Source organism: Mustela erminea, chromosome 14 (assembly GCF_009829155.1).
Source record: "Mustela erminea isolate mMusErm1 chromosome 14, mMusErm1.Pri, whole genome shotgun sequence".
Taxonomy (NCBI): domain Eukaryota; kingdom Metazoa; phylum Chordata; class Mammalia; order Carnivora; family Mustelidae; genus Mustela; species Mustela erminea.
Window position 1 is genome coordinate 51,119,938 of NC_045627.1, and position 12,263 is coordinate 51,132,200.

At 37.6% G+C, this 12,263-nt stretch overlaps 1 protein-coding gene across 11 annotated transcripts in view; it reads right to left on the bottom strand.

Annotated features, from left to right (window-relative positions):
• Positions 1 to 220: 220 nt before the first annotated feature.
• The window catches only part of PTPN20 (protein tyrosine phosphatase non-receptor type 20), a 117,412-nt gene continuing 105,369 nt past the window's right edge, over positions 221 to 12,263 (bottom strand). For all 11 annotated transcript variants that reach the window (XM_032313144.1, XM_032313136.1, XM_032313138.1 and 8 more), the window contains 3 exons: positions 10,684 to 10,899; positions 3,277 to 3,339; positions 221 to 2,405 (listed from right to left, as the gene is read on the bottom strand). In XM_032313144.1, the coding sequence (XP_032169035.1) occupies positions 2,340 to 2,405; positions 3,277 to 3,339; positions 10,684 to 10,899 (345 nt within the window). In that variant the 3' untranslated portion in view covers positions 221 to 2,339. The remainder of the gene's footprint in view (positions 2,406 to 3,276; positions 3,340 to 10,683; positions 10,900 to 12,263) is intronic.

Below are 12,263 nucleotides of genomic sequence, written 5' to 3' on the forward strand. Positions count from 1 at the left end.
AAGTAGGAAATGAAACTGTTTTGTTTTAGGGTTACTTAGGCATTTTCATTTAAGATTTTTCAATAAAAATAAATCACTGAAATGACCTTTGAGTAGTAAATGTAAAGTTAATTGAAAATTCAATAATGTTCTAGATAGATTCAGGGTAAAAAGCCCAAGAAAAAATAAATTACCAAGACTTCTATGAGAATAAAACCTACAATGTTTACTTCTGAAAAGCTTTGGTCCAACATGTAAGTCCATCAAGCACAATGCCACTTTAAATATATGTATTTAAAGTTGAACATTATTAAATGCATATATGTATGCTTTTATCTAAATGATTTAAACTTTCCTCTAAATAAGCATTCATATACTTACAAAGGTGTCAGTGGGAGTTTCATATTCATATCCTTGGCTAAGAATGATTTTTTTTGTTGGTAGGAAACTTAGTATTTCAATTAGTCAAAAGTTTTCAATTTGGAATTCACTTTCCAAAAATGAAATAAAACAAGTACAATCAGTATTTCTATATTGACTTATTTAATTTCTTTGAAAAACTAAAAATTAGTACAGCTATAAAAATAGAGGGCACACATTAAAGAAGAAACATGTTTACCATCAAAATTGTGGCATTTTTCTTTACAAGAACATTTCAAGGCCTAGATAATAAAAATACTTCAGGCAATTCATAGTAAGTCTTTTCATTTAAGTAACAGCATAGAACTTTCTCATGAATACTGTTGTACATCATATCTATTATTTTACAATAACAGAGAGAAAATAAAATTTGGGATACAAATATTAAGGGCCAATCATCAAAATGAAATTAATGTTTAGCACAGACTATTATTTATATGAATAATGTAAATAGGTAGAATCATCAATTTGATTTAATATAAAATACATTTCTGGAATATAATTATTTCTAAAATGAAAATTATCAAATTTAATTCAACAAATTCAAATATTCATTCAGCCAAGGGAATAAAATAAGCCTCTTATAAATTCAAGATTTACATTAATATTAGAAATTTTCTCAATATAATTCATAGAATATTCTGATCTCCACTGAATTACACTGTACAAAGACATGTAGCTGTTGCTAAATAGCTTATCATCAGGTATAACTGGTCACTAAAATTCCTTGACCAAAATATCACTGTAATCGTATGAGGCAAAGTCATATAATAAGATGGATATAATAATGGCCACATCTTTACAAAAAGAGAATATGGAAGTTTTCCTTTCACAACTATGAATTTGGTTTTCCAAAGCCTAGTTCCCAAAGCCAACTTTTAAATGTTACAGCAGAGGTGGGGCAGTAATGGAAAGAAATGATTTAATGGAACTCTGAAGAAAAAAATGACTATCATAAGATCTTAGTTTGAGAAATATATCTGGCGTAAGAGATACATAGCCTTATGTAATAATGCTTATATCAAAGTTTATTGGTTAGCTAAAGGGCAAAGACTAAGAGGCAAGTAAAATATAATATGTGCTTTTAACAAAGCAGACTGAGTAATATGTTAAGTGTTAGGGTGGGATAGGAAAGAGCTCAAGCCGGACAAAAATCTCCTCTTGGACTTTCTATATAAACATCTATTTTAGTTTTGGACCGTTCACTAGTGTGTTCATGTGATGGAGCAGGGGAAACTCTGCCCACCCATGAAATACTTCCCAAACCAACAGGCCCCTGTGCAGCTGCTCTAGAAAGGCAGCTTGACCTCTGAGGTCTCTGGGCCCCCCCGAGAGTGTGGAACTATAAGAAAATGGAATCCAATTTGTATGGAAGTTTAAGTCATCCTAATTAGTGAACTGAGTTATTCAAATACCAGACTCTAGCTAAACAAATACAGACTCTAGCTAAACAAACAAACAAACAAAACATGGGTTAAGTAACTGTCCTGAAAAGGCCTCTAAGAGCTCATGATGTGATCTTGCATTTACTGGCCCTGTATTCTCCAGAATAAGGTAAGGGCTTTATAAGGTTCTGGAAATCCTCAGCTCCCTTTAGCTGTCTATGCAAATGAAATCTTAATGAGTACAGTTTAAGTCCATTACTAGGCTCTGTGATCCCGTCAACCAAATAAGCTGCAGTTGTTTCATGCAACTTTTGTTTCACGGGAAAATGTGGGAGTATATTTTGATATTATCTAAATAAGATTAATGGATAAACACTGTTCACCCCAAACCAAATGATGCTGCCTTCAGGGAGTTGTCAGAGAGAAAGTCAAATGATACAACAAGAAAGCACATGGTACCCGTAAGCAAAGCCCGTCGGCACAGCCAGAAGTGTTCTTTGTGAGAAGACTCCAAGCCACTTGATAATTTGAAATGTGAGGCAACAGAAGTCTTTCTTAATCTAAAGTCAGAAGCTTCTGAAGAACTTCAAGCACAACTTTATAACAAAAGAAATACTGCTCCTATATACATACATATGAAAAATAACAGGATGGTAAGTAGCTGAATACCACTATCCACTTACAGAAAACATACTTGTAATTTTCAACCATAAAGGAAGGTTCCTAAAAAGTGCAAACATTTAGCCAGGAACTTCTTTATGAAAATATGTTATTTTTTTAAATACCAGGAAGAAAAATTATCATAAAACAGTGCTTGGTCTAGAACTGGTTAACTCAAGGCTTAACTGAGCAGAGTGGAAACTTAACCTCAACCTCTATCTCCTTATATCTCCCTGGATACATCACATTTAAACTTTTTTTTCTTTAGGTGTAGCCTCAGGTCTCTCGGGCAATCCAACTTCAAATAAAATGCTTCCTATCATTTAACACTGGCCTAAGAACAGGTCAACTTAAAGATTTAGGGGTTGCTGCTTTTCATTACCCATACTCTCTTGATTCCCCCTCCCAAATGATTAATAACTAATCTATAACATCAATGCTATCCCTTTATGACGTGCCAATGACTTTGATAATTTAGTGGCAAGTAAACATCCCAAAACTGTCATCCAGAAACCTATGAATAATTTTAGATATGTTACTTAAATAACACGGCATCATGGATGGACAAGGCATGTGTTTGGGCATCAGGACACCAGTTTCCTGCCTGGCTCCTCCACGTGCTATATGAACAGAACCTCACAGAACAGACTTCATTATTCTGAAGGTGAAGTACTTCATCGATAATAACAGAGAAAAATTCATGTCTACCCCAAACAGTGAGAATTCAGTAACATCAAGTAGGTAAAAGAGATTTACAAATTGTAACATGCTATACATGTTAATCTTTATGTTCATTATTCTTTTTATTAGAATTTATGTAGTGAGAGCTCACCTTTGTTTGAATCATGCCGTAACGCTGTTCTCTCATTTGGGTCACTATATTCTTGATGTTGAACTGCAACAGGATGACAGTGATTTTGTATTATTCACATGGGGGAAAACACAAACCCACAGACTGCCAGATGAGTACTCCATAATTCTTCCCAGTTAAAGAGATGTCAAAATTTAACCAGAAAGTTCTCATTTTCAGCTATAAGAAAACATACTATATTTAACCTAGTCTAATGGATAAGGAAGACTTTAGGTTAAAGGGGTTTCCAGGAAAAAGCAGGAAGCAATCATTTACAATAAGAAATGCTCTCCAAAAGAAATAACAACAAATTTGCCCATGTCCACTTTTCTGTTCTCCAAAGGGAAAACTTAAAGCAGCACTGTGATTCTGGAAAAGTCTGAAGCACAGGATACTTTTTCTGGCCATACAGCAACACAGCTGTTTCTCATCTAAAGAGCCTTCTCGGCTCAAATGGAGACCCTGAGCAACAGTTGGTCTGATACCAGAGTCTGCAACCTGTGCATGGAGACCAGCGTACCCAATGTGGTTGCTGAGCTGATGCAGGTCTGCAAGGGACTGTTGTTATTCCACAATAAGATGAGCCCAGAAACTGGTAGTTAAGTGTTTAGAAACTCTTCTGGCCATCTGACAGCAGCATCAAGGAGCATCACCAGCAGAACAGGTTACAGACCAGCTCAAGTGCTGCTAAAGTTGCCTGGAGAGTCAAGCGGTGCAAGCTGAGGACCAGTCATGTTCAGCAAGACCACATCAAAACATGAAATTTTAAGGTTTGCTAACTATAATCCCCAAATAGGTGAAAATCAGAGAAAATATAACCATTCCTTTATAACTTTTTGTTTTTATAATAATTTAAAATTTTAATTGAGCCATTAAATTTTTATACTAGAATTATAGATATACAGCAGTAAGTTAGGAAAAAAAGGTACATGGAGATCCTATGTGCCCTTCACCTAATCTTCCCCAATTATGTCATCCTATATACATATAGTATAATAGCAAAACCCAGAAACTGACATTAGTATGATCCACGGAGCCTATTCAGGTTTTGCCATTTTTTCAGGCAATCATTTGTGAGATTGTGTGATGTGTTTGTGTATTTTTGTGCAATATTATCCCAAGTGAAGACTCCGGTAACAGCAACCACAATCAAGATGCAAAACTGTTCCACCACAGGACTTTCTCCTGTTATCCATTAGAACTGCTCATCCAACTCAGTTCCTAACCCTTGGTAACCAGTCATCTGTTCTCCATATTGACTGTTTTGTTACTTCAACAAGATTATATGAATGGAATCACATAATTTCTAACTTTTTGAGGCTTTTTTTCATTTAGCATGATTGCTTTGAAATATATCCAAATTGTGCATATCAATAGTTCACTCCTTTTTATTGCTCAGTAATATTGGATGGTATGGATATATACTGGTTTGTTGAATCATCAGCTTGTGGAAGGACATCTAGGTCAATTCCAGTTTTGGGCTATTATGAACAGATCTACCATGAACATTTACATACAGGTTTTTGTGTGAAGGTAGGTTTTCATTTCTCTGGGACAAACACCCAAGAGTGCTATTGCTGGAGTTATATGGTAAATTTAGTTTAGTTTCGTTTTTGTTTGTTTTAAAGAAATTGCAGGGGCACCTGAGTGGCTAAGTTAGTCAAGAAAGTGGCTCTTTATTTTGGCTTAGGTCATGATCCCAGGGTCATGAAACCAAGGCCTGTGTTGGGGACTGCAATGAATGTGGAGCCTGCTTAATATTCTCTCTCTCCCTCTGCCCCTCTCCCCCACACTGCACTTGTGCTTTCTCTCAAAGGAAAGAAAAGAAAGGAAAGGAAAAGAAAATTGTAAAACTATTTTCTAGAATGGGTATACCATTTTATATTCCCACAAGCAACAAATGGTTAATCTCATTTCTTCAACTCGTTTCTTCAACCAGCCCTTGGTGGTGTCATTTTTTATATTTGTCTTTCTGATAGATGTCTAGTGATATTTCATCATAGTTTTAATTTCATTTCCCTAAAAGCTAGTGAAGCTGAACATCTTTTAAATGTGGTAATTTGTCATCTTTTTATCCTCTTTGGTGAAATGTCTGTTCATATCTTTTACCAATTTTCTAATTGGCTCCTTTTTTGGTTTCTGTTCTTTACTACTGAGTTTTGAGGATGCTTTCTAAATTCTAAATGTAAAAATCTTTGTTGGATATATTATTTGCAGTTTCCCCAAATCCGTAGCTTGTCTTTTCATTCTCTTCATGGAGTCTTTTACAAACAAATTGTTTTAATTTGCTTTCCCCCTAATATTAGTAATGGCAAGAATGTTCGCTCTCACCACATGTATTATTCAATCTAATACTTAAAATTCTAGGTAGTTTAACAAGGCCAGAAAAAGAAACAAGAGGCATGCAGGTTGGAAAGGAAGATAAAAAGCTGTCCCTATCTGTAACTAGAATGATGGTCTATGTAGAAAATCCCAAGGAATCTAAAAACAGAACAAAACAGAACCCCCCCAAAACCCTCTTAGATTTAGTGAGTTCAGTGAAATCACAGCACAGAAGATCAGCAAAAACACACAAAAACAATCACATTTCTACATACTAACAATGCACATGTGGAAGTTGATAGTAAAAAACACAATCCATTTATAATTGCTCCAAAGAGGAAATCTAAAGAAACACATATAAGATCTAAATGCTGAAAATGAGAAAATGCTGATGAAAGAAATTAAAGAAGACCTAAATAAATGAAAAGACATGCCATGTTCATGGATTGGAGGATTCAACATAGCAAAGATGTCATGATGTTCTCCCCAAACTGATCTACAGCTTTAAAGAAATTCCTACCAAATCCCTGCAAGCTTTTTTGTAGAAGTAGACAAGCTAATTCTAAAACTTATGTGGGAAAGCACAGACCCTGTAAGAGTTAAAACAATTTTGAAAAAGAATAAAGGAATCACTCTTCCTGATGTTAAAACTTACTATATAGATACAGGAATCTATAGAGTAGTATTGGTAGAAGGATAAGACACACAGATCAATGGAACAGAATATACAACCAGAAAAAGGCCCACACAAACATGCCCAGTGATTTTTGATGAAGGTGCAAAACAATTTGGTAGAGAGGAAAAACAGCTTTTTCAACAAATGGTGTTAGAAAATTAGACATAATTAGGCAAAAAGGCAAACATAGGCAAAAAAGTTTTAAAAAAAAAAGAAAGGAAAAGTAAACCTTACTTTAAACCTCATACCTTATACAAAAATTAACTGAAAACGGATAATGGTAAATACCCAGTAGTGCAATTGCTGGGTCATAGGGCAGTTCTATTTTCAACATTTTGAGGAACCTCCATGCTGTTTTCCTGATATGAGGAAGTGGTGATGCAACATGGGGGCTTAAGTGGGTAGAAGAAGAATCAATGAATCAAGATGGAATTGGGAGGGAGACAAACCATAAGTGACTCTTAATCTCACAAAACAAACTGAGGGTTGCTGGGGGGAGGGGGGTTGGGAGAAGGGGGTGGGATTATGGACATTGGGGAGGGTATGTGCTATGGTGAGTCCTGTGAAGTGTGTAAACCTGGTGATTCACAGACCTGTACCCCTGGGGATAAAAATATATGTTTATAAAAAATAAAAAATTTTAAAAAAATGGATTATGGACTTAAATGTTAAACATAAAACACAGAACGATGAGAAAACAATATAGCAAAAGTTATTTGGGACCTAGGCTAGGTAAGGAGTTCTTAGACTCGAAACCGAAAGTCTGATCCATATGAGGAAATATAACAAAGTGAAATCTCACTGAATTTAAAAACTGTTACTGAGGTGCCTCGTTAGCACAGTAGGTAGCGTGTCAGTCTCATAAAAACTGTTACTGAAAGCCTATTTTTAAATTTATAATTGAAGATTAGACAATTTATGGAAATGAATTTATATTATTCTTTTTTAATCTTAATTTAAGGATGGTAAAACAAGTTTCACTGCACTGCCTCATCTAGAAAAACACAGCTTTCTGGATGCAGCTATAGTAGTTAACCAAATGATGATAATGGAGGTAAATGCAAAGATATGAAGGCAGAAAGAGTTCACCTTCATTTTACTTGGAACTATAATTCCTTATGTTGAATCTTATAGCCATTATTGACTGTGAATGCTTAAACCACACCTGTCTTAATTGCAACAATGTACTGGCTAACAAAGCAAACTATTAAAATGTATTTTTCATTTTCAAAAAAAAGAAATAAGTTCAAAAGTTCCTTTTGAACACATGTCTTTTTGTTCAAAGACAAAAGAATTATTTAAAAGAATATTACACTTAAAAAACAGAAGCTAATGTTCATTATTTTTCACTTGTAACATTAATGTTCTGCAGACTCACAAAATAGCTCTTAGAATTGCTAAGATTACAAACCCATACACAATTACCAGGACAATGAAGAATGGCTATTGAAGATGTTTTGGAAATTTGGGGTAAATATGTGGCAAAAAGGACAGCTAAAGTACCATCTTCTTTTCTTTTCTTTTTCTCCCCCCACACTGCACAGGCCCCTTCAGTGCTCACAGCCCACCTATGACGAGGTCAGGCAATGGTTCAGGGCTGTGTGCTCCTCTGGCAGGTGCACGAGGAGAGAACCACAGAAAGTACCATTTTCTAATGACATGACAGCTTGACAAAGTCAGGGCTAATGGTATGCAGTGGTACCAACTTATGAAGCAAATGCAAGTATCAAGGTGTTCGGCACTGCAGCTTAATGGATACGGAGATGTGGCTAACGGTGATTCTTTCAGCATGTGTGTTATTTGAACATGAAGTGTTAAGAAGGAAGAATTCTTCCTTTTTTCCGTTGGATTATTGACAAACAACTAGCTCTAAACTGTGCAGAAATGCAAAGTATTACACTGTAACCTGATGTGATTTGGAGCTTGAGCTTTGTGTAGAATTATGTTCTGGTCGCAGAGCTGCAAGGGTAAGAAAGCCGTCTGAGGTATTACACAGATCAGGGAACTGGTGCCCAGAGATAAATCACACTGCTTCATCAAGAGACTCTTACTACGAAGAACAGAAACAAAAACAAACAAAAATACAACCCCCTGCCGGGTAAACTGGACAGGGTGCACAGTGGTGTTGCAAGAATTTTTCATTATGAAAAGGCTAATGTACTAAATTCTGGATTATTCTCTTCATTATGTGATAATACAATAACTAAGACTGTTGGAGGAGAAAGGTCGATCGAGAATGTTCCAACTACAGAGCAATCTCAGTGTTTCTGCAAGGCAAGAGCCCGTTTGCTCCCAACATTTTATGGATTATTAAGCAGGTGTGATTAAAAATGCAAATGGTTATAGAAGTACAATTAAAAAAGAAATAAATGGTTACATATCCTCAGCTTTTCATATCCTTTGGAGTTATAATTGATCAAGGCATCTTACGACATTACAGGTCACAACTGTACAGCCTCACACAGCTCGTACGCAGCTTGCTGCATGTATGACACTGCATGAGAGTTCCACAACACACAAACTGGTCTATCCCCTGTTCACTAAGACCAGTCCCCCTCACTGGTCACGCTCTTGGATGTCACAGCAATACAGCAAACTGCTTTGAAGTTTCTAAATGCTTACTCTCAATTTCTAGGAAAGTCTGGACAAAATTTCTGAAAAGAGTAGAAAGGGTCATCAGTAAGAACATTTGACCGTTCAAGGTTCTGTGGAAAGCCAATAAGGAAACAATGGATGCATTTTTTATTTTTGAATTACTCTCTCAAATTGCAAAATGTATCATTATTTTATGTATCACTAAGAAAAACACTGTCAATTAAACCTGACTCATTATAAAACACATTCTGAGTTTAAAGAAGATAAAATGTGGAAGAAAACAGTGCTCCTTAGGATCATGAAGTATAATATGTACAGGTTTTACAGTTTCTACAAGGAAAATAAAATAAGGACAAACATAAACCAATTATTTAAGAAATTATAATGGGAAATATATAAAAGAAAATCATACTAATAAATTTCTGCGAAAAGGATCAAACCACATTAGTTATGGGAATGGGTAATATCAGAATTACACTACTTAAATTTTCAGCATTTTTTTAGCACATTGGTCTTTTTTTGGTGGGGGCAGAGTGGAGAGGACTGTCTAGTTTATATTCATTCTCTGAGTTTGCTTTGAAAAACCATTCCTCTCTCACTCTCAGCCTTACAGTCTGGAGTAGTCCTGACCGGCCCAAACAGACCAGCATCTCTCACAGCGGTTAGGTCAGGCAAGGGACTAACTTCCTAACTCGGAAGCAGCTGAAATGCTGGGAGATACTGGCTCAAGTTTCTGACAAAAAGAAATTTCCTCTGTCCTCCAAGGAGTTACGGGGAAAGGCCATTTTCCCACCCTCCCAAATAATATGGCCTGAGGATGGTGAGTTCTGGAACCAAAACAGCCATTCTGCTGCCAAGGGAAAGAGCCTCCCACAGTCAGGGTTTAACTAGGTAGTGAAGGCCCGATGGAACTGAGATTTAGTTTTTGTGACGATAATCTAACTGCAGAATTTGTCTGGCAGGGCAAACGCCTACTAGCCCGCTTTGTCATGCCAGAGGTATGGTTGTTTTCCATTCTTGTGGTCCTGGTGGTAAGAACCACTCCCCGCCTCCCACCCCGGGGCCTGCTAATAAACAGGCCCTTTGCACTTCCACAGCCCGGGAAAAACAGCTCAGTGAGTCAGCCTTTCTGGCCACAAATCTCAGGTCACATTCCCTAAGCAGTTTAATCAACAGTAGAGGTAACAGGATAATTAATATGTGTCTAATTCTTGGGTCTATCTCAGCTGGTTCCAAATTCGGAAGGAAAGCAAAGAATTGTTAATGACGGACTCAAACCCAAAAATATTATCCTTATTTTACGTAAGAGAAAACTGGGTTTCCAAGAGGATGAGCAATGTGCTCAATATCACCAAAATCTAAAGTATGAAGCAAAATTGGCAGTCCAAGCTAGGGACCTCTCATTAAAACACTAAAGTCCACATTTTTTCCAGTGTGCTCATGTGCATGCATTTCTGTTCATTAGGAAGAGGCATATACTTCATCAACATTCTTTAACAAGATTTAAAAACCTTAGGTGTGGGAAGAGGGGAGGAAAGGGAAGTTAAGTCACATTCACTGTGCCTCTACTGTGCCTCTACACTGTCCCGTGTCCTTTGTGTGCTTTCTGTACTGTCATCATCACAGCCACCTCCGGGAACCTGCAGCACTGAATTGAGAAGCAGGTCCCCAAAGTTCACAGGCTTTCTCTTTACTGAGTTCTCCTGAAGGCCCAATCTGTCTCTAGGTACTAGAAGGCTGTTACAAGCAGAATGTTTACTAACAGCATCAGTTATCTGTTTAATTCACACACTTACTGGAAAGCTCTTTTCAATGGCACAGAACACAACATCCACACAGAGGAACACCCCCGTCCGGCCCACGCCAGCACTGCAGTGAACAACGATAGGTCCTGTAAGGTGGCTCTTCCTCACATAACGCACGTACTTTATGAAGCCATCTACCGAGGCAGGAGTGCCATGGTCTGGCCAGCTGGTGAACTGCAAGTGTTTTACAAAGTGACTACTTCCCGTCTGTGGAGAGAGAAGGGGAGGGAGCAAAGGGGACAGAGAAGAAGGGAGGGAGGGAGGAGGAAGGAGAAGAGAGAGATTTATCAACTTCTTATATTAAAGATCTAAATTGAATTTTTAATATACTACTACTACTACTACTACTACTACCACCACCACTACTACTAATAAAGGCTCTGTGGTCATACAATAATGAAAATCACACTATGAAGAGGTAGTACGATTTAAGCACTCGCGATGTGCGGGGTATGCTACAGACTTCACATGCATTCTTTCATTTAATCCTCATGCCAACTCTGGGAGGTAGGTACTGTTTCATCCCCATTTTACAGATGAAAAAGTAAGGATTAGGGTGATTGGGAGATACATGTTAGGTCAGAAAGCTCACATGTTTAGAGCTGGGACTATACTGCAGGCCTCCTGAATTCAAATCTACCATCTTTGTTCTGGACCATGGTACTGCCGAAAAACCAAGAACCTAAGAAACTCAGAGTGAAAGATGGGCTAACACATTAATAAAAGTGTTCTATCTTAGCTTAAATATTATGATATTAAATTTAAAGGAAGGTGCTGCCAAGTTGCTTGACCGGCAGGGCCCTAACCTCTTCTGCTGATGAGGACAGGGTATGTGATGACCAAGTGAGCGGACTGAGCCCCCACTTTTGTGCTGAGACCCCTAGAAACACAGTCATGAAACTCCTCAGAGTTGACAGATAAAGGACTTTGAGTTTACCCATCATCCCTTCCAAAGTGGGAGCCTTTCGCAGTGTGAAGCCCTCATTTTACTTTACTGGGAACCCTTGTGGGAAAACTCAGGATAGGCCTCTTGCTCCTCCCCTAGTTCTCCCTAATGCACACATTTTTCCTGAGTTCCAAACAGAAATAAGTTTTCCTAAGTCCCAAATAGAAAACTCAAGTTTGACACACTGGTACATGAAATTGAATGATGCCAACACCCCTTGCAAAGCTTGTGAAGGCACCAAGTTGAGGACAGCTCTAAACCCTACCATGCGTGTTTCAGGGCTTAAATCTCTTCTGCCACTGGTGACCACTAAGAATGTGCATAAAGGTAGTCCTCACCACTTTCCTGACCGAATACCATTCAGACAGAAATCCTGATGCAGACTCTTCAAACATGAACCCCATGGTTCTGATGCCTGTGGGCCTCAGACCAAAGGCCACCAACCCCTTGCCAAGTCTCCACAGATGGACCCTAGCTTTTTCGTCCTTGCAAACAGATCATTTCTCTGTGCCTCCCACCTGCCTATACTCTTCAAGCAGGCTGTCTTTCTTCTGCCATAATATGTGCCTCACAAGTCAGCTGGAACTTCCTTTCCCACTAGACCATAAGCACTCTAAGAGCTGAG